The sequence below is a fragment of the Coloeus monedula genome (genome assembly GCF_965178545.1).
Source record: "Coloeus monedula genome assembly, chromosome: 1".
Lineage (NCBI taxonomy): Eukaryota > Metazoa > Chordata > Aves > Passeriformes > Corvidae > Coloeus > Coloeus monedula.
The window spans coordinates 16,300,945-16,323,986 of record NC_138781.1 but is presented as its reverse complement, the minus strand read 5'-3'; the positions used below and the strand labels follow the sequence as shown (position 1 = coordinate 16,323,986).

Sequence of the window (23,042 nt, the reverse complement as noted above, 5' to 3'; positions counted from 1 at the left end):
TCTTTGGGCCTTGCTGTGGTATCCCTGAGATGATGTCCCGGTGACTGTATGATACTGTATTCCCTGTTGTCTTCCCTGTGCCAGAAATTAATCCTGTGCCTTTAAACTGAGATCGAGAGGGGGGAGAGAAAAAAACTGAGTGAACTTTTAAAAGCAGTTTGTGTTCAAGGACACAGAGGCTATTCCTCTGTGTGCTTCTACGGTGGCAAGAGCAGAGGAAGCACCCTTTTTTTTCTTCCGAGTTTTTTGGCTGTTTCTCCGGAGAGAGACGGAGAGTTAAACTCCTTTGCTTCCCTGGGACTTTGGCTTCTTCTTCTTCTCTTCTGGAACTGTTTAGAACACCAGAACATCAGAACCTCACCTGGAGACTTTACATCTGCCCAGAGCGGGGGCCTCCCATGCCAAACTCCAGCTCCAGGGAGAAAGAGAGACCATACCCACAGAAAGGACTCTAAAATTTTTCCAGGTTTCTCTCCACAGCGAGAGGTTTTATTATTTAGCATTATTCTTTTCCCATTGTGCACTGTGTCTGTTAAATAAATAGTTTTTTCCTTTCACTTTCCTCCGAGGAAATTTTTTTTTTTTCCTGAACCTGGTGGGGCAGGGGTGGTTGTAAGTGGACTTCTATCAGAAGATATTTTCCTCCAAATTTGTCTACAGCTGGCACAGATGAGAATCTGTCCTCACTGCCAAGAATCCTCCACAAAACCTTTCTAGAGGAATCTTCTCCTCTTTGTGGGTTGAAGGAAGTCCAGGAGGACTGCAGGGCTTAGAGGTGGGCATCCTAGTGAGTTCTAATTAGCTCAATTGAACTGATTCTCATCTGACAAGTTCCTTTCCCAGAATCAAGGAAAAAGAAATCATCTCTCACTTCTATACTGGGGTATTTAATTTGATCCCAAAGGGAATTCTTGTCTTTGCCATCTAATTTGTTGAAAAGATTCACCTTTTGTTAGCAGAGGTTAAACAGTAAAAAGGAAGTGTCTGTGCGTGAGAGAGTTTGGGGAACTAAATGGGGATTTTCCTCTAAAAGTAGAGACGAGGAAAAATATAGTCCAGCTCAGGTTACTTGTGGGAAGTGTCGTTTGTTGTCAGAACCAACAGTAGGTGATTCAAGATTAATCAAGTTTTGAACAAGTTTGTGTGTTTGTGGGAAGTTCACCTTTTAACCGAGTATTTATGTAAAGGTAAATGCATAATTGTTTGACTGGACTGACACTACTCCTGTCTTGTGCAGCCCAGGAGATGGAGATTGAGACTGCAGAGGAAGTTGCTATTGTTGGAATAGGATGCAACTTTCCCGGAGGTGAGTCGGGGGTAAAGGCAAAGCAGGCTCTGAGTGGACATTGAAAAGCAGAGTCTTTTATTAATGTTGAAATGGAGGAAAACACCATGTTTTTCCCCTAGCAGAATCTGTTGCTTTGCTGCTTGTGGGATCTTTTTGAAAGGTGGCGCTGTGGTGGAAACGAATTGGTTTGAATCTGTCTGCTGACAGACAGACAGACAGACAGACAGAAGAAGCTGCAGTGCTGGCTGTGGGCAGGGCATTGAGCTGCACACGAAACTCATACAAAGGAGCTCGATGGGTCTGGGGTGATTTGAACTTTCTGCGTGTTCACTGGCTGGGTGATTGTGCATTGTTACAGGACTCTGCATGCCTAGGGACAGGACAGACCAGGGGCTGGACATTACCATCAGCTTGCCTGTCCCATAAACTGGTTGGGTTTTCCTCCAAGAAAGCTTCTTGCTTTATTACAGTATGTAGAATAGATGCAGTGAGATGGTAGGGAAATGGGGAGAGAAGGTGGTTAAGGATTTTGTGGGGCTCCTTTGCTTTTAGACAAGCAGTGAGGAGATCAGTCATGCTTTTTCATTTTCCTCTCACCAAAGACTGATCACTTCTTTCGGTGGCAAGTCTTCTTGAGCAGCCTAGATTGACACATGGGAGGTCCTTGTAGCTGATTGTGCATTTCTGAGCCTGCACGGGGAGGGGGAGTGCACAATTTAATCTGTTTTAAAAACTCTGCACAACAGGAGATGGAATTGACAATTTCTGGAAAGTCCTGGAGGAAGGCAAAAACTGCACGGTAGAAATCCCCCCCGAGAGATTTAATGCCAAGGAATGGTATGATCCAGATGATAACAAGCCAGGAAAAATATGTACAACACGAGCTGCTCTTCTCGATGAGTGAGTGTGTTACCCTGCTGCACCTCTGGTTTGTGTGGTACTTAGATATGGGTACAGTTGTTCAGGGGCTGTGACCAGTGTGAAGAATAGCAGATTACAGATTAAGGTCAGCATAAGTGTCTGTTATTTGAATTCCACATTCACCTTAAATCCTCAGGCTGTAGAGCTTCATTCAAAGGAGAGGTTGACATGCACAGAAGAAACATTATTGTCTCCTGAGATTGATACTTGGCCAGGTTGAATCATAGGACCCAGAATTAATTTAGTGCTTAGTCCCATGTTAGCTATTGAATCCTGCTCTGAAATCAAGAGATGATAGAAGGCCATACAAACCTGATCTTGGGACACAAGATTGAACTTGGACTTGGTCTTTTGTAAGCATGGGCCAATTCTGAAGGTGCTTTTAAAGACAAACACACACATACACCCACTGAAAGTATTTTGAATATATTGTTGGAGAAGCATGGGTATCCCTTGAAAACACCTGAGCTGATCCTCTACCTTTTGGTTTTAAATTGTGAAGCATTGGTCCGTATTGGCTTAAAATGATGTAGAAAACAATATTTGTTTATAACTCGTTGGCCATGACCACATTACAGCAGAGGGAGTCTCATTCTGCACATGTCATGATCTGAGGAATCCAGTTGGTACTAGTGCAATAACTATAAGAATAAAAATGGGTAGGAGTGGGCTCTTACCTCTGAAATGCAGAATCATTGATAAAATGACATATTTTGTGGTGGGACATGAAACATCTTTGGTTTATAAACATTTTCTTCTGAATTTCGGAAATGGGACCTGTGGCCTAAACACCAGTTACTGCTCTGCTTTTCCTTGCAAAAAATGCTTTTCCTTGCAAAAAGTCTAGAAGTAAAAGCATCTTCTATACGTATGTCATATCATATTCTGGTCTGTGCATTTCAGATTTAATTCATTTGACAACCACCTCTTTGGGATTAATAATATGGAAGCTGAACGCATGGACCCACAGCAGAAGTTACTGATAGAGTGCACATACAAAGCCCTGGAGGATGCAGGAGTTCCTGTAGAATCTGTCAGTGGCACCAGAACAGGTGTTTTTATTGGTAAGATGAAACTTTCACAGCAAAGAAAAGAAAACCTCACAAAGATTGGAGCACTCCTTCATAACCTTTCCATGTTATCTAGGCTGGATCTAGCCTGGATCTAGCCTGGATCTAGGCTGGCTCTAGCCTGGAGATCTAAGGCTACTGTGCTATGGCACTACTGGTTACTTTTGGTAAGAATTACCAGGAGACTCTGGGAGTTCATGGTAGAATTCCTGTGTCTCTTTTTGGTGCTCTTCTTCCTGTGTTCAGACACTGAAGTGAAGCAGGAAAGAGTTAAAACTGCCTCCCCAACCCAGCCCTTCTTGGGAAAGATACTCCCAAGCCAGGCTGTGACGTTTCACCCTTAAGGGGAAGGGAACACCCAGGATTCGTAAATGATGAGGTCTGCAAGAAAAGTTTTATTAATAAATTACACACTTGGCATGGAAATTGGAATGTTGGTCACTGACCTGCTATATCAGCACACAGCAGCGGGTTGTGGATAAAGAGGTAGGGTGGTAGAAAAGGGGGAAAGGAAGAGATAAAGAAAGGGAGAGAGAAAAGGAGTGAAAAAGAGATAACCACTCCTGATTCCAGCATCAGTCTGGCCAATGACATGTCCAGTGTCCTGGGGGCACCCCCTGGCCTAGATGGGGATACCTTTTTATAGATAGGTTTCCCTGCCCTGAAGACATGTTTCTCTCTTTCTATGCAAATTAGTTGTCATGTCCAGTCCCTTCTTTCAGTCTTTTCTGGAAATGCATCAGAGGCTTTAAAGGTCTTGACCCTTCCCCTGCCCAGACTGACCTTGGGTCAACGCTTCATTCTCACTTCTGTGATGATGCTCTCTTTCGTTTCTTGATGGGGACAGAGTGGTCTGAAAGTGGCCCAGCAGAAAAGGGCCTGGGGGTGCTGGTGGACAGCAGCTGAACATGAGCCAGTGTGATCCCAGGTGGCCAAGAAGGCCAGTGGCATCCTGGCCTATATCAGCAATAGTGTGACCACAGGAGCAGGGCAGTGATTCTTCCCCTGTATGTGGCACTGGTGAGGCCACAACTCAAGTCCTGTGTCCCCTTTGGGCCCCTCAATTCAGGAAGGACATTGAGGTGCTGGAGTAAGTCCAGAGAAGTACAGCAGAGCTGGGAAGGGCCTGGAGCATAAGTCCAATGAGGAGCTGCTGAGGGAGCTGGGGGTGATTAGCCTGAGAAGAGGAGTGTCAGGGGTGATTTTATCTCTCTCTACAACTGCCTGAAAGGAGGGTGTAGTGATGTGGGGATCAACCTCTCCTCCCAGGCAACTAGCAACAGGATGAGAGGACATGGCCTCAGGCTGTGCCAGATTGGTTCAGGTTGGACATTAGGGAGAAATTCTTCACAGAAAGGGTGACTGGACATGGGAATCGGCTGCCCAGGGAGGTGGTGGAGTCAGCGTCCCTGGAGGTGTTAGAGGAAAGACTGGATGTGGCATTTAGTGCCATGGTCCAGTTGACAGGGTGGGGTTTGACCATATGGTGGACTCAATGACCTTAGTGGTCTTTTCCAACCCATTTGATTCTGTGGTTGTGTCTCTGGAGCAGAACAAGGAATGTTTATCCCAGAAAAGTGTTGCCCTACTTCCCCATGGTGCCCTTCTCCTCTTGTTCTTTCAACAATTCTTGGTTATTACTGACAATCCTTGGTTGGCTCCCTGGGTATCTGGCAGCCAGTGTTTGACATCTACACATTAGCCCCTTATCTTCTGGGCTTCTACACAGGCCTACCCTTTTTGCCCAGCATACTGTTTTCCAGTATAATGTTGGTTAAGGTGTTGTAGGGGTTAATATCCTTTCAAAGCAGCAGGAATCCTCCTGTGGACATTAGAATGGTACAGGGGTGCACTTGTCCAACTGCTTTTGTCAGTACCAGAAAAGTTACTGAGGAGATGATACCGAGGGCTGTTGGAAGACATTTAAAAGACAATACTAGAGGAACAGCACATTATTGCTGGTGTAATCTGTGTCTCTTTAAGGAGGAGTTTTCTGGGGTAGTTTGGCTGATGTGCCTATAGGGGAAATGCTTTCGATTACCTTTTAGTCTGAGAGGTGCTCTTCTTCCACTGAGGGCACTATTCCTTGCTCTCTGAATGCAGGTGCTGCATTTTCCACATGTGGACTTGGGGATCCATGGTATTCCAAGCATAGTGTTCCCAGAAAAAGGACACAACTGCTCTCAGAGGCCCCCTTCTTCTTTTCTATTTCTTACTGGCTCACAGTGTGAAAATTGATGATAAATACAAAGTATTGGATGTAGTTTGTGCTGTGACCTTTAACTTGGTACATCTGAGGAATTGAAGCTAATGTCTTGTACATTTATATCCAAGCTATGCTATGTGTAACTTGTTGATAAATATTCTCATAGCTGAACTAAACCACGCCGTCGCAAACTGAGATACAGGGGTCTCGGCAGGCTACAGAGACCTTAGCTGCATCACACAGTGAGCTAAGCCATCAGGAAAGGCCTGTTGTTTCCAGGGCGGGTAGGAATTTCAAGTGTTAGGTCTGTTTGTGTAAGTTGAGTCCAGGGGAAATTGCTGTGAGTTTTGCCTTTGACTTGTGTTGGAGCAAAGCTTCACCATAGGAGCACGGATGCCACGTGGTTTTGTCTTAACGCTGAAAACCGAAACACGCCGTCAGGTTTCGAGCTGTACGTGCCTGTTGTTGGCTTGGGTTAACTTGACACAAATCTGATGTTTTCCAGGTCTCATGAATCGAGACTATGAAATCATAACCAGCAGAGCAGTGAGTGAAATAAATCATTATGATGGTACTGGAACAGCAATGAGCATTGCTGCCAACAGGGTCTCTTTCACATTTAATCTGACTGGACCGTCCCTGACTGTTGACACTGCGTGTTCATCTTTTCTTTTTGCTCTGCACTACGCCTTGCGAGCCATTAAATCAGGTAATGGGACTGAAGAGATGCTGGACAATGGAATCAGGATTTCTACTGTTCCTATCTATCACCTGGGCCTTCTCAACATGAGTATGTTTCTGTTTGACTCCAGGAGACTGTGAGGCAGCAATCTGTGGTGGGGTGAACTGCATCATCGATCCCCGCACCTTTGTATCTCTCAGTAAAGCAAAAATGATCTCTCCGGAGGGCATAAGCAAACCCTTCTCCAAGAAGGCAGATGGCTACGGAAGGGGAGAAGGCTGTGGTGTTGTTTTCCTCAAACCACTGAAAAAGGTAAGGCTGCTTGTGAAGCAGCCTGAAATAAGACTGGTTGCTTGCCTGGATTTTGTGTCTTCAGCGCTAATAACTTCTTTTCCAGAGAAGTTTTTCCAATTCAAGCTTAAGATTAATGAAGCGTTTCTTAAGCATTCATGCACTTCCTCTAGCATAGGAAAAGGATCCCACATTTAAAAGTTAGCATCGTATTCTGTGTGCTCTTGGCTTTGTCATGGTATTGTTGTCTTCTCTACAGAGAAAGCATGAGATTACCACAGAATCAATCAGGTTGGAAACGGCCACAGTGGGTTTTCTGGTCCAAACTCTGTGCTCAAGCCACGTTATCTTAGATCAATTTGTACAGGATTGTGTCCAGATGATTCCTGAATATCTCCAGGGAGAATCCAATCCCTTTCTGAGTAACCTGTTCCAGTGCTTGGTCATCTGCACAGTGAAGAATTTCTTCCTCCAATTCAGGTGGAACTTCCTGTGCATCAGTTTCTGCCTGTTGCCTCTTCTCCTGTGTCTTGGCATCACCAAGAATGGCCTGGATCCATCCTCTGACACCCTCCCTTCAGATACTGACAGACATTGATGAGGCCCCTTCTCACTCATCTCTTCTCAAGGCTGAACAGGCCCAGCTCCCTCAGCCTTTCCTCATAAGAGAGATGCTCCAGTCCCTTAATCATCTTCGTAGCTCTCCTCTGGACCCACTCCATTAGCTCCATGTGTCTCTTGTACTGAGGAGCCCAGAACTGGACACGGCACTCCAAATGTGCCTCACCAGGGCTGAGTAGAGGGGCAGGATCACCTCAGCAGTCTTGCCAGTGCTCTTCCTAATGCATCTCAGGGTACCATTGGCCTTCTTGGACCCCAGGGCATGCTTCTGGGCTCATGAACAGTTTGATGTTCTCCAGGATCCCTCCAGGTCCTTCTCCGCAGAGCTGCTTTCCAGCAGGTTGACCCCCAACCTGTCCTGGTGCAGAGGGTTATTCCTCCCCAGGTGCAGGACCCTGCACTTACCCTTGTTGAATTTCAGACAGTTCCTCTCTGTCCATCTCTCCAGCCTGTCAAGGTCTCTCTGAAGGGCTGCACAGCTCTCTGGGGTATCAGCCACTCCTCCCAGCTTTGTGTTGACAGTGAACTTGCTGAGGAGGCCTCTGCCCCTTCATCCAAGCCTCGATGAATAAACTAAATAATACTGGGCTCGGGGGACCCCACTAGGGACAGGCCTCCAACTAGACCCTGTGCCACTGATTATGACCCTCTGAGACCTGCCATTCAGCCCATTCTCAATCCACCTCTCTGTTCACTCATCCAGTCCACACTTTCTGAGTTTTTCTATGAGGATGCTGTGAGAGACAGTGACAAAAGCCTTGCTAAAGTTGAGATGACAATATCCACTGCTCTCCTCTCATTCATCCAGGCAGTTGTTTCATCATAGAAGTCAATCAGGTTGGTCAAACATGATTTACCTTTAATGAATCCATGTTGACCACTCCTGATCACCTTATCTTCCTTGTGGATAGAGATGGCCTCCAGAATGAGATGCTCCATCACCTTTCCGGGGATTGAGCTGAGGCTGACTGATTGGTAGTTCCTTGGTCCTCCTTCTTGCCCTTTTTGAAGACTGGGGTGACATTTGCTTTTTTCCAGTCCTCAGGCATGTCTCGTGATCGCCACGACCTTTGAAAGATGATTGTGAGCAGCCTTGCTATGTTGTCCCTCTGCTCTCTCAGACCTCATGGATACATCCTGTCAGGGCCCCTGGACTTGTGGATGTCAAGTTTGTTTAGGTTTTCTCTGACCCAATTCTACTTGAGCAAGGGAAGGTCTTCCTTTCAACATTCCTTTACCTTAGTCTCCTGGGTCAGCGATCCCTGAGGGCTGGTCTTGTCAGTGAAGACAGATGCAAAGAAGGCATTCAGTAACTCTGCCTTCTCTGCATCCTTTGTCATCAGGGTCGCCCTTCCATTTACTAATTAATCCATATTATCCTTAATTTTCCTTTTGTTGTGATGTATATGAAAAAGCCCTTTTTGTTATCCTTTAAACATCCTTGGCCAGATTTAATTTCAGATGGCCCTTGGCCTTTCTAGTCTAATTTCTGCTTACTCTGACAACCTCTCTACATTCACTCCAAGTGGCCTGACCCTGCTTCCATCTCCCATATATTTCTGGCTTATATTTGAGTAATAACAGGAGTTCTTTATTCATCCACAGAGGTTTGTTGCCCTCTTTACTTGCTTTCTCTCTTACTGGGATGCACTGTCCTTGAGCCTGTAGGAAATGAGCCTTGAATGTCAACCAACTCTCTTGGACTCCCCTTCAGGGCCTTCTCCCATGGGATTCTTCCAAGAAGATCCCTAAAGATGCTAAAGTTAGTTCTCCTGGAGTCCCTGGTTGAAATCTTGCTCTCTGTCTTGCTTCCTCTCCCTTCAATACTAAACTCTACAATCTCATGGTCTCTGCAGCCAAGGCTGCCCCAACCTTCACATGTCCAACAAGGCCTTCCCTGTTTGTTAGTATAAGGTCGGGGAGCACAGCATTCCTTGTGGGATCCTCCACTACCTGTGACAGGAAGCTGTCATCAGGAACCTCCTGTTGGTGCTTCACTGTTTTGCTTCTCCAGATGTCAGGGTAGTTAAAGCCCCCCAAGAACCAGGGCCTGTGACTGTGGGGCTGCTTCCAGCTGCCTGTAGAAGGCCTCATCCACTTCCTCCTTCTGATCAGGTGGCCTGTAGCAAGCACCCACAATGGTGTCACCCTTACTAGTCTGCCCTTTTATCCTCACCAAGGCAGAGCTTGGTACACTCCAAGTGTTGCCTCACATCGAGGGCAGCTCCACCACTGCACCTTCCTGGTCTGTCTCTCCTAAACAGTGTGTGTGTCTCACTTTTTGGAGATAAAATTTTAGGGGGAAGCACTCTGGAATGAGTTCTTCCTCCAAAGGGAAAAGGGCCTCCCCTTTTCCTCCACCAATGAGACAAATTGGTAACAGCAAGTGAAAGTGGGAGAAAAACCCCAAACTGTTTATTAACACAAAACAAAACAGGGTAGAACAGGAAAAAACAAAACTCAAAATACAACAAATTCCTGGAGAGGGAACAGACGGCTCGGACCAGCAGGGGCCATGGGCTCCCTGGACCAGAGAGAAGGGAAGGGAGGCAGTGAGGCAAGGGGGAGGGAAGAGAAAAAAACCCAACACAACCTTTTCCCAGCTAGACGGAACAAAAAAAACCCCAAAGAGCAACACAGCGCTCCTGGCACACTCCCTCCTGAACACCGCCGAGACTGCTGGAGCCCCGAGCTGTTGGGTTGAGCCGTTCAACTGACCCGACCCGCACCCAGGTCCTGTGACTCAGGCCCTGCCCCCAGGTCCATCTTAAAGATACAGTGTCCTTGGGCATTAAGCAGATGGTTAAGGAATAAAAAAGTACCCTTATAATATCACTCCAGGACAGCGTGGCCCTTCCTGACAACATTCCAGGCACGGGAGCTATCCCACCATGTCTGTAATTGCAATGAGATTGAAGCCCAGTGACTGCACACAGATCTCTAGTTCCTCCTGTTTGTTCTCCCTACTGTGTGCATTGGTGTACAGCACTTAATAGAAGTATTTGATGGTGACAATATCCCAGTGGAGGCGTGAAGGGATGTCCCATAGCCCTGTCTAGTGGTTGCATCTTTGACTGCTGGTGCTTGATCAAGATACTCCCTCATAAGCCTTCTTTTGGTACTGAGGTGTTTCTCTGATATTTCCATGTTGGCTTCTATTATCTCAGGAGCCCCTGGCTTGTCTCTGTAAGATTGCTGGTGTGCTCCAGTGTGGCTGGTACATATCAGAGTCACCTGCAGAGGGGCCTCAGAAGTACCCTATCCCTCACTTTTTCATAGTATCCCCCAGGTTGCTAGGGACTAGCCTGATATTACTGCCCTCCCCCATCATAACTAGTTTAAAGATCTCCAAGGAGTCTTGCTAGTTCCTGCGCAAAGACTCTTCTTTCTCACTCAGAGAGGTGAGTCCCATCTGATGCCAGCATGCCTGGCTCTGCATAGGCCATTCCATTGTCAAAACCCCCAAAATCTTGGTGGTGACGTCAGCTGTGGAGCCATGTCTTAGTAGACTCAGCCTGTCTCCTTCTTTCTGTGTTAATGCTTTAAACTACTGCTGTTTTCAGTATTTTTTGTTCAATATTGCTGCTTTGAACTGGAAGTATGGAGGAGAAAATAACCTGTGCCTCAGATTTCCTTAGCAAATGTCCCAAAGCCATGAAATCTTTCTTGATTGCTTTCAGACTACGTGTTGCCATGACCTCACCCCCTACATGGAGGATCAGTAATGGGTAGTAGTCTGTGGGCCGTACCAGGCTTGGAAGGTTCATGGTGACATCTTTCACGGTGGACTACTAGTATTATTAAAGATAATTCAACTTTTTATGAAACAGGCAAAGGAAGACTACAGCAAAATCTGGGGTGTGATAAACATCAGTGCGGTCAATCAGAATGGCAGGTCCATGACTCCGATCACGAGACCATCTCAAATAGAGCAAGAGAAGTTACTGCGCAGCATTTATGAAAGTCATGTTGATCCCTCAGTTGTGCAGTACATTGAAGCCCATGGCACCGGAACTGCTGCTGGAGATCCTACTGAAGCTGAAAGCCTGGGTAGTGTCATTAGCAAGAACAGGTCTTCCCGAGTTTCCATTCTGAAAATCGGTTCAGTGAAAGGAAATATTGGGCACACGGAATCGGCTGCTGGAGCAGCCGGGTTGATCAAAGTGCTCCTGATGATGCATCATGGAAAGATTGTTCCATCCTTGCATTACTCGAAGGAGATGAGCAGCATCGATGCAGAGAAATTAAACCTTGCCGTGGCCACAGCTGTAGAGCCCTGGGAAGAATCCAGTGAGTACGGAAGAGTAGCTGGCATCAACTGCTTTGGATTTGGAGGAACCAATGCTCATGTTGTAGTCAGGCAGGTGAAGCAGCCAGAGGCTCTTCCTGCCTTTAAGAAGCCCCTGGAATTAGTTCTGCTGTCAGCAGCATCCCGTAGGTCCCTCCAGATGGCAATGGCGGATACAGCTGAGCAGCTGAGCACAAGGAGCTCTGTAACTCTCCCGAGCCTGGCCTATACATCTGCCTGCAGAAGAAGCCACGCCAGCTACAGGTACCGAAAAGCGTTTGTCACAAATTCCCTCCAACACTTGCAGCAAGAGCTCAAGTTGGCGGCGAGCACTGAACCTGCCATGTCCAAGGTGGAACCACAGCTGGTGTTTGTGTTCTGTGGCAATGGTGTCACGCTGCAGGAGTTCAGTGAGGCACTGCTGAGCTCAGAGCCAGTGTTCAGAGACAAGTGTAAGGAGATAGAAGACCTTTTTCAGCAGCACGCTGCCATCAGCCTCCTGCCAGGGAGAAATCGTAGCTCAAAGGACTTGTTGAATCCAGAGCTTTCCCAGCCCTTGCTGTTTGCCCTGCAGGTTGCTGTAGCTTCCCTCCTGAAGCACTGGGGTATTAAGCCCATTGCTGCTGTTGGCCACTCAGTGGGGGAAGTTGCTGCTGCACATATTGCTGGGTACCTTTCCCTGGCAGATGCAGTCAAAGTCATTCATCACCGGAGCAGGCTGCAGGCAAAGACTGCCAGTGGCAGAATGCTGGTGGTTGGAAACATCCCTGTTGAAGAGATTGCTGAACGCCTGCATCCCTATTTGGGAAAGGTGTGCATTGCTGCTTTCAACAGCCCCGTTTCCTGCACCTTGTCTGGGAGTGTAGACACTGTGGAAGCTGTCCAGAGAGACTTAGCTGAAGCTTTCAGACAGAGAAACATCTTTCTTCATGTTTTAAATGTTCCAGTTGCATACCACAGCCCCAGCATGGATATGATCCTTGGGGAGCTGGAAGAAAAAATAGAGCCTTTAGAAAAGCAGAAGGGGGAGATTGAAGTGATTTCAACACTGACTGGTGTGGCTGCATCTGAAAACGACTTTATTCAGGGCAGATTCTGGGCGCAGCATACACGTGAGCCTGTTGCTTTCACACAAGCCATCCAAAGTGCAGCCAGAGGCAGGGAAAACGTGGTGTTTGTGGAAATAAGTCCTCACCGAGCATTGCAGCGAAGCATAAAGGAAACTCTAGGAAAAGGCACAAAGGTGATGTCCTCTTTGCAAACGGATGTAGAATATCAGACGCTCTTCACTCTGGTAGGAAATCTGTTTGAACTGGGGTATAATCCCAACTGGCAGCACTTTTATAACGGGTATCAAAGTGTTCCGGTGGCCATTCCACGATATCAGTTTGATCGCCAAAAACTCATGGCCTGTCTGGATATCCACCAGCAAGCAAACCAAAGAGGTGTCAGCGCCAGTCATCCTTTGATTTATGGCATAAACAGTGACAATGTGGAGTTTGGCTGCCTGGTGTCCCAGGACACAACGCCATACTTATATGAGCACAAGAACAATGGGGTGGCCTTAGTCCCTGGTGCTTTCTATGTGGAGCTTGGTCTGGCCTCTGTGATGAGCAACTCAAGGCCTAAAGTGCCTCTGAGCACTTGCCAGCTGAGTATCAGTTTTTCTGCGCCGTGTGTTCTCACACAGAGTTCCCAAGTGCTGAGTATCAAGCTGAGTCCGCAAAAAGCCATGACAACCTTTGAGGTTCTCTCTTCCTCCAGCGTGGTTTATGCTGCTGGCCAAGTGGCAAAGCAGCCTGAAACTGTGGTGGAAGAAAGCAGCATCTCCTTCCCAGCCATCTATCGAAGATGCAGGTCAGTGATTAGCAGAGAGGAGGTTTATGAAGCACTGTCTCAGGTTGGCTTTCAGTATGGCTCCATATTCAGGCAGCTCAGTGATGTGCATTATTGCCAGGAGCTAAAGGAAGCTATAACCAGCATAAAGGTGAATGAGGAGACTGTCAGAGACATGTACAGCTACTGTATGCACCCAGTGCTGCTCGACTGTTTTCTGCAGATGACCGCTGTCTTGACCTCAAGGACATTCCAGTCCAGAGCAGGCTTTCCCTCAGGGATAGGCAGCCTGGTGGTGCTCCGCCCACTGGAGGAAGAAATGATGATATATATGAGAATGAGCAAGTCCACTGGAAACTGCCTTGAGGTCTGTGGATGCTTTGTGGACAAACACGGCTCTGTCTTGGCTGAGCTCAAGCGTGTTGCCATCACTTTCGTGAAGGAAGCGTCTTCCAGAGACAATGAATTCCTGTTTGAAAACAAGTGGAAAGAAGTCTCTCTTTCACAGACAATTGGACATCTGGGGTTTAAGCCCAGAGTCATTGTGTTTGCAGACAGATTTGGGATAGCTGAGAAGCTCAAAAAGTACTTGCATCCTGCTTCGAGATATGTTATGTATGAAGACTGGGAATGCCTTGTGGAAGGCCAGACACAGAATAAAATGAGAGCAGAGGTTGAGGCTTATGATGAAATCCTCTTCCTGTGGGGAATTCAAAAGTTAAATGAAGACTTCCCAAGGGAAGCGGTAGATCAGTTGGCAAAGTGCTGTGAAGCCTATCGCCAGGTAGTGGTGGCACTAAGAGAGAAGACATCCCGCTGTTCCATCAGAGTGATCACCTACAGAACAACGGAGAGATATGTGGACCACGTTAACTGTGGGTTTGCATTATATGGCATGACCAGAACTTGTATTGTTGAAGTTCCAGAAATCACATTTCAGTTGATTGACCTCAGCTCTTCCACTTCCCTGGACATCTCAGTGCTAGCAGATGTTCTTGTCAAATACAAAGGTGGGGACTATCCAGAAGTTTGCATCAGCCAGGGAAGGATTTATGTGTCCGAAATCAGACGCACACCTTTTGTAGATGCAGATTACATCCAACCCGTAAGATCTCTCCAGAAATCACAAACGTTCACTTTGTACACTTGTGATGCGTACGCAGCAAAAGACTTGTCTGGGGAATTATCCACCGGCGCTGCTACTCAGCTGGACAAAGAGAGTGTTGAAATTCAAGTGGATAAAATTTGTCTCCACTCAGAAGATTATTTTCCTATTAGTGTTTCTAGCTGCAACTTTGGTAATACACTGTATTGGAACTCACAAGCGGGAGACAGGCACAGACTTTTAGCTCTTGATTTCAGTGGCACAGTCACTGCAACAGGCATTGACGTGAGAAAAGTGAAAGTGGGAGATCATGTGGTTTCATGTTATCCCACTGCTGCGTCATCCAGAGTTCCGATTCCAGCAACCGTTTGTTTCAAGGCAAAGAAATTCCCCTTCCTCCAGAGTGTTCCTTGTGTGTCATACTTCATCATTGCATGGGAAATTTTCACTCAGAGGTTATCCAAGGGGAAACATGGCAGAACTTTGGGTATTATAACTACAGAGCCAACATCGGTTTTGTGCCACGTTCTTTCTGCAGCAGCAGAAGAAATGGGTTGGAGACCAGTCCTTGCAAAGCCCGCTCCTAACGTATTCCAGTATATCAACCTGTGCAATGCCCTTGTTCTTCTTCCTCCAGTGAACAGACTGTCTTTGGAGGATCTGGCCCACATGTACTTTCTTAAAGATGTGGTGATCGTGTGTGGCAATCAGCAGTCCGAATGTATCCAGAATGTCAGTGAAATTGATCATGAAAACATCAGCTTTCATGTCCTTGTCGTTTCCAGCCTTTTCCGGAAAGCACCTCTAAAGGAATTGCACAAGACTGTACATGCCTGGGTCAGTTCCATGGATATGAAACAGTTTAGACATCTCTCGGGTTCTGTTTTTCAGCAGACGGAGAACTTTGAAGGGCTAAACTCTGTGATGTCCTATTTTACCTGCACTTCTGTTCCCCTTGCTGTCCTGAGAAGGCAGAAGGACATCAGTGTGCTTTCAGATATCCCGCTGTACGAGCCCCAGAGGCAGCTGTTCAAGCAGAACGCTGTTTATGTGGTAGTCGGGGGGCTCACTGGACTTGGCTTTGAAACGGTGAAATTCATAGCTGAGAATGGAGGAGGGTGTATTGCAGTACTCTCCAGGAGAATTCCCAGCAGTGAGAAGCAAGAAGAGATGAGGGCTTTGCAGCAGCAGTACAAAGGGAGCAAAGTAGTGTCTGTGCAGTGTGACGTGACTTTGACCGGTGATGTTGAGAAGGCTTTCCAGTCCATTGCCAACACCTTTGTGGGGAGTCCGATCAAAGGTGTATTCCAAAGTGCTGTTGCTTTGCACGATGGCCACCTTGAAGTCCTGAGGCTGGCTGACTTTCACAAAGTGCTGAGCCCAAAGGTAGCAGGGACCCTAAATCTTCACTGGGCTACCAGAGGCCAGGAGCTGGACTACTTTGTGTGCTACTCCTCTGTTACTTCCTTTCTGGGCAATGCCACCCAGACAAACTATGCAGCTGCAAACTCTTTCCTGGATCTCTTCTGCCTCTACCGGAGGAACTGTGGGCTTTCAGGCCAGGCCATTAACTGGGGTGCTTTGAATCTTGGCATTCTGCTCAATCAAAGCCACATTCAGAGCATCCTGGGATCCAAGGGCATAGACATTCTGCAAGTGCATGAAATTCATGAGTATCTCAGGAAGACCTTACTTATAAACAACCCGCAGCAAGCTGTCGTCAAATTGAACTTTCAAGCTTTGTATCATCATGTTTTCACTCGGATTATTTCACTCAAAAGTCGCTTTGTATCACTTATGTCAGAAGATTTCAGGAACAAGATTGGAACCCCTGAGGAAACTGAAGTCCCAGAGACTGCCTTTCTCAAATCCGAGGACTACATCACCTCACTGGTGAGTGACCTCACAGGAGTGAATGCAGATGAACTAACCATGAATACACCCCTTTCATCTTTGGGCATAGACTCTATGTTAGCTATGACAATTCAGAACCGTGTCTTTCAAGAGAGAAAGGTGGACATACCTCTTGTGAAACTGCTTGATCCTCACACAACCCTGTCAAGTTTAGTGGTAATTTTGGAAGAAACAAGCAATGCAAATGGAACAGTTGAAAAGAAGAATGCTGCGGTTGAAAGTGCAGAAAACGAGAGCTGGCTATAGGAATCTTCCTGGTCAGGAATTGTGTACCTTTGACATTACTCAGACCCTTTGTAGCATCTCAGAATGTGTCATTGCAGGACTTCTGGTGATGCTGAATGTCCTCTTCTGCATTGACTCAGAAAACCCACACCAGGTTCCTCTGTCATTATTCTGCTAGCTGTGTTAATTTCAGTCAGTTGTTTGGCTTGTTACTCTTTGTACCTCTACATGATGAATATACATGTAAAGAAGCATAAAATCATTTTGGAGTTATTGTATTTTTATGTATTTTTCTTTTTTTAAATATTAACTCAATTATCAAGTAATTTGATTATCCAATGTGTATAAATACCCGCATCTTTTTGAAAGTCCTTTAGATGTTGTGAATTTCAAGGTTTCTTCTCAAAAAATGAAACTTGATTTTTTCCTTATGTTTTCAAAACTATTAAAAATGTACCAGTTGCAAAGCATACAGTAAAGCAACTGGATTTTTTCACTATTAACCATCTTATGAAAGCTGAAATAAACAAGTAGAAGAGTTTAAAAAGCAAAACCTAAAGTGTATCTTTGTCTTATTTTATTGTTTTTCTCCCTCCCTCACTCCCCTAGCTTAAATTTTCCTAATCCTAACATGTGCCTATGTTTTCTTCCAGTGAGACTTACCTCACACTTTTGAAAGCAGAGCCCATAGATGGAAAAATTTAATGATTCTTATGCAATAGGGATCCAATTCTAGAAGTTCCAGTGTACTTTAAAATGTATTATGATTAAAAACCAGAGCATTGTATTCGGTTTTAAATCTTATTATATAATTTTCATACTTGTAAGAAGGCATCTTCTTACGTTTTGCACATAACAGCAAAATCTCTGCATTGAAGTCAAACACAGAATATCGTCTGCTATATTGCATGCTGTCACTCACTACCTGTGACTTTATATACCACCTGAAATTCATTAGGAGATGACAGTCTTGTCTACTGCTTTGAACACAGATCCTCTTCAGTTAGTCTCTTCAGGTCAGGCCAAATCATTCTAGGTAAATCTACAGTGAGGATAGTAGTTTGTATTACACAGAAGAAGTTATAAATGCCTTTGATCAATCAGGAATCAGCATTTTAGAATAACCTTGAAGAAGTTATAAGTGCCTTTGATCAAGCAGAAATCAGAATTTTAGATTAATCTTTTCCTACAGGGCGTGCTAGTAGTATTAAATCCTATGGTGCAAGTTAAATTTAGTGTTAAACCTTCTCCGCAAATGATATCTAAGTGAGGTACTTCCACATCTACTCACCAAATTATCAGATGCAAAATAGCAGATATTTGCTGCCATTCAGGTTTCCCGCTCTGAAAATGCAATAAAGTCTTTGCATGGCTCTTCATCTGTGTGTCCCCAGTGCAAGTATAAAAGGGATTTCATCTGTTCAATTCTGGTTATCAAATAAACCAATTACAGACAAACCACTCTAATCCCTAGCAGAGAGGAGAATAGCTGACACACCTCACAGAGCAGACAGGATGCTTTTTTCTCATCTACAATGTTAATTTTGACAATTTTGACAACAGCATGTGACTCTGGAAGAAAAAACCTTACCTGTTCTTGTATCATTTTCATGGATAGTTTTAGCAAAGGGGAACACCCTCAATGCAAAGTTGATCAGTGACCAAAAAAAGAAATCTTATCCTAGAAAAAACATGAAGTGAATTTGAAGAGCTGTACTGTAGAAAGTCTCTGAGGCCAGTAATCTCCCAATCTGATCATTTGCAGTGTACATCAATTGTATATTGCCTAGACATGGACTCCCCCAATTTGTTATGACAGACTGCAGTCTGGACGACAAAATCTGGAAGAGAGCTGGAAGAGAGCATGCAGAACACTGTTTCTGGTAATCCCAAACAAGCAGTTCCAGGAAAGTAAAGCCAGTATGGTTCAGAGACTGAAGGAGATGCATAATCTGGAACAGAGCCATACTTTCCTCTTTAACCAAGGACTCCTACCAATTCCCTGTGAGCCAAACTTCCTGATTAAGGACAAAGTGCAGTGGAAGGCAGATGCCAATCTGAATATAAGTAAATCAACCATATAAAGACATCTAAGTTATGCTCCTTATGCATGACTATCACTCCAAGCCCTGCAGCTGTGTCTTGGGGTGATTTTATTATAATACTGTATTTCCCTATCCTCTGCTTTGTGCTCAGAAATGGGTCCCATAGCTTTAAACTGGGTCCAGGAGAGGGGGGAGAGAAGCCAGGCGAATTCTTCAGCATGGTTTGTGTTCAAGGACTCACAGACACTCCCCCATGTTCTCACCACTGCAGAGCTGAGGGAGCACCTTCCTGCTTTTAGCCAGCCTGTTAGCTGAGGCAAGAAATTTTCCCATACCGGCATACTGGAATCCTCTGGTAATTTCTTCATCTTCTTCTGAAACTGTTCAGCCTAGCTGTGGTCTGAGAACCAGATCATTGGACCCTGTGGACCGGCAGGGAGGCTGTGGGGATGTTGCATCCCAGCCTCAGACCTCAGGAGGGGCTGAGCCAGCTACAGAAAAGAACTTTGAATCCACCAGCTTTCTCCGCAGCGAGGAAGTTTATTATCTAACTTTACTCATTTGTTTCCTTTGCCTTGCCAGCACTCTGCTTGTTAAATAAATAGCTTTTTTCACTTTCATCCAAGAAATTCCTTTTGTATTGGTGGGGAAAGGAGTGGGAGGAGAAACCTGTCTTCTGGGGAAGAGATGTTCCTTCCAGAGCGTTTCCCCCTAAACTTGTCTCAAACCGAGACAAGCTGCAATGTGGGTTTCATGTACAGAGTGACAGCTAGTGGCCTCAGGGGTTGCAGTTGTGAGAGAACTGCGCCTCACTCAGGGTAGCATGTATCTCAGAAAAGCAGGTGTCTTGGAGTCACATGAGATGAAAAGAGTCAATTTTCTGGTAGGGAAGGATTTGGAGCTGGCCAACACAGATAGGGTCTGATGTGGAAAGAATGGAGCAATAGGGGATTGTGTAGGGCCACTACAGAAACAAATGTCTCAAACTGGCAATAGAAAACACAGCTGAGCAGCTGAATGCAAGAAATCAATTGCTCTCTTTAGACTTGCTGAGTTACCTGCCCATACAAATGTCAGGTTTTCTGGTGCTTTTGGTTTTAGCACTCAGCAGAAGAAATGTCTGTCCTCACCTTTAAATGTCTCAGGTGCATTCCATAGCTTGAATCCACTACTAGAAACTATGGGAAAAGCTCCTGAATTTAAACATATAGGAGTGACTCCTCACTGCCTGGGGTTGCTGCTTCTGCAGAGGAGATCACTGAGCAATGAATAAAAAACCTGAGGCTGTGTTGGTTTTAGGCAAGCAATAGCACAGAAATAGGAGAAAAAATGGGAATAAACACATCCTCAAGATTACATGATATATAATAGTCACTCTGCAGAAAATAAGGATTACACCTCCTTGTGCACTAACTCTGGATGTCACAAACCTGTTTGATCTGGGGTGTAATCCAGACTGGCAGCCCCTTTGTGCATCATTTGCTCTTTCCCTGAATCATTTCTCTGAGTGTCCCAGTGCCCATTCCACAGTACCCATTTGATCACAAGAAACTCATGGCCTGGCTAGACTTGACAATACGAACAAGGACTGATAAGAACCAAACTAGGATGTTTCAGGCAAAGGGTTAACTTGGTGCTATAGGGTCTGCACTGTGAAATTCAAGGGACACAGCTCCACTGGTCATGGCACCGTGGCTGTGCTTGTAGTCTAAAGGCATCAAGTTTCCCCATTCCTTTCAGTGGGGAGCTCCCAGTCCCCATTTTGAGAGGGGGATTTCCCCCTGATGAGAGCCATTTCTCTCTCATGAGAGCCATTTCTCAGCGATGGTGCCTCCTGTGAGCACTTCCCATGGCTGACACCCCTGTGCTGTGCAGCTGGGCAGGGCCAAGTGCAGGAGGAAGCCCTCTGCCCATCCCGCCCCGTCGCCAGGGCTGGGTGGAGTGCCTTGTTTCCACCGACCGCAGGAGGTCCCTGCAGTACTGCAGTGGCTCAATGTCTTTGTACCCTTAATGTCTTCAATCCTGGCCCTAGGAGTGCCCTCAAGCTCAACCTGTCCCCCAGCTCTCCTCAGGTGGTCCTCCTTTCTCCCTGAGAGATGAGCAATGGGGCTGCAGGGGACAGATACCAGATAAAACATACTTAGTCATGCAGGTTAATTTCCCTTCCCTTCCCTTCCCTTCCCTTCCCTTCCCTTCCCTTCCCTTCCCTTCCCTTCCCTTCCCTTCCCTTCCCTTCCCTTCCCTTCCCTTCCCTTCCCTTCCCTTCCCTTCCCTTCCCTTCCCTTCCCTTCCCTTCCCTTCCCTTCCCTTCCCTTCCCGCAGAGGCCATGCTGGGTGAAGTGTCCCTGCCATGTTCCCTGCTTGGCTCCTGCCTTGGTCTGACAGTTCTGCACCTCTTCCTTGCACCAGCACCAGGCTGGGAGCCTATCAGCCGGGCAGAAGGATGATAAGATGCCGGCTCCAGGAAACAGAGTTCCTCAAAAACTTCAGCAGCCAGCAGCCTGCTTTGTTTCCCTTTCCCCTTTTTCTTTCCATAAGGCTCATTTGCTGTTTTTAATTGCCATGTTTATTTGTTGCTGAAGCCTTGGCAGCACTTTATCTGATGGCTCAAGTTTGCAGTAACAGTCATGACCACAGTAGCCAGATGAAAAGTGAATACTGAAATGCTGGCTTGGGTCAGAAATGTCAAAACCAGGGAAGCAAAACCAAAATTGGAGCCTGACAGAGGCTTACAACTATGAAACCTCTAAGTGAAAGCAGTTAGCTCTGGACAGTGTGTAGGAAGGTAGGAGAGATTTGTTTGAGGATTTCTATTTCTGTTCAGCATATTGACCAAACTAAAAAAAAAAAAGCTAAGAGATAATCCAAAGCAGGATGTATCCTCCCAAAACCTTTCTTGGCAAACACTTGTTTAGCGCAATCCTTGAAATATTCCAGCAGTGACAATTCCACAGCACTCTTAAGTAACCTGCTTCGGTGCTTTGTTACACTTAGTGTAAAGAAAGCTTTTGCTGATGCATTGCACTACTTCTTGATACTTCCCTCCTTTCTGTATTTTTGTTTGTTCTAGTGAAATATTTTGGTTCTTTCTTTATGTAGCTCTTCTGAAGCTCTGAAGCTCTTTTTTTGGTTTCTTAAAACTTTGAGGCAACTTGGTTTGTTTCGTATTTATCACTTGCTCATGACTCAGTTCCAAAATATGTTTCTATTTTCCAGAATTATTTCACTGATATACATCCATTATGAAACTATTCAGGTTGCATATTTTTAAAGCTTCTCATTGATATAAATATTCTGCTATGAACTGGAGGCAGCTGTCTGTGAACCAGATTGCTAAAATTAATACAGTAAAAGTTATCATGTAAGAATTGACCTTGGCTGTTACACAGTCTGCACATGCTTACACTTTCCCCTAGTGACTTTCCTGATATTAGTTATAAATTCAGGGCTGGGTTAATATTTTGGCAAAATATTCAGAGCTTCCCAACTTGGCTGACTAATGAGCACCAAAACCAGATGTTCATCCTGACATTTCAAAGAAGTAGCAAATACGCTTACTGCACAATTAGCAAAAGTGACAGAAATCAGTATTTTTTAACTGTATAACGGACAGTTGTAAAAAAAAAAAAGGAAAAGGTGGGAGAGGACCTGTCTTCTTTTACCCAATGACAAGGTGAAATTTTTAGAATGTCCTCCTTTTCTGAAAAGCAGTGCAAAACATTCCCTTTGGCAATATGTGAGAAAAAAAGAGACCACTGGTTCTCTTCCCTGCAGACAGCTCACAAAGCAAAACAGAAGACATGCATGGAAAAGTTCTAAATATCCTACTTTCTGATGGTCATGGAAATACCTGGAATTTGCTTATGGTGAAGACAGAAGTCTAGTTTCAGATAGAAAGAAGAGTGCATCATGACCTTAGATGTACAATTAATGGCTTTGATTCTTCTGCTTTGAAGGAAAGGACCTAAATCACTGCCAAGTTAAACTGAAATCAGAGGACTTTCCACATCAGTTCGTCAAGGAATGAACATGCTGCTGTCTGCTAGAGGCTGCTGGGTCCAGCACAGGGAGGAAACATCCATTTTTTTCTCATCCTTCCGGCTTTAAAATGACCGTGTAAGCAACACTTTTAACCAATTGCTACTTAAAATTTTCATCATGTAAGCCTGTGGGTTGAGTATTCTTTTGGCTTCTTGTTATTGTCAGTCCTAATCCTGCCATATTGTTAAGGGCTCCACAGTGTTATTAAGCACTGTGCCAATACCTCTCAAAAGCTACAACTCTCAGCTTTCCAAACACAGTGGTAAATTTTAAAGTAATGTTTTCAGTCATGCCAAAGTGACTAGGGGCCCTAAGCCAGAAATGACTTAGAGATGTATGTTTGTACTGGCAAAAGCACTTATTCCCCCATTCAGTCTCACTGAGTGTCTGCCTGTGCTTCTACATGCCAAAGGGCAAGAGACAAGGAGATACATCCTTGCAAAGCTTTCAGTTCATCCTTCTTTTAGCATGCTGCTGAGTTACTTTGCATACATGGGGGAAGTCAAGTG

General features: G+C 45.4%; 1 protein-coding gene across 1 annotated transcript; it reads left to right on the top strand.

Moving 5' to 3' along the window:
* Positions 1 to 1,245: 1,245 nt before the first annotated feature.
* LOC309580944 (mycocerosic acid synthase-like) lies at positions 1,246 to 16,468 on the top strand (the record flags this gene model as incomplete). Its single annotated transcript, XM_082295251.1, has 6 exons — positions 1,246 to 1,306; positions 2,035 to 2,188; positions 3,113 to 3,273; positions 5,991 to 6,194; positions 6,298 to 6,479; positions 10,910 to 16,468. 6 exons carry the CDS (start codon positions 1,246 to 1,248, stop codon positions 16,466 to 16,468), a joined length of 6,321 nt encoding a protein of 2,106 aa, XP_082151377.1.
* Between the last annotated feature and the right edge of the window lie 6,574 nt (positions 16,469 to 23,042).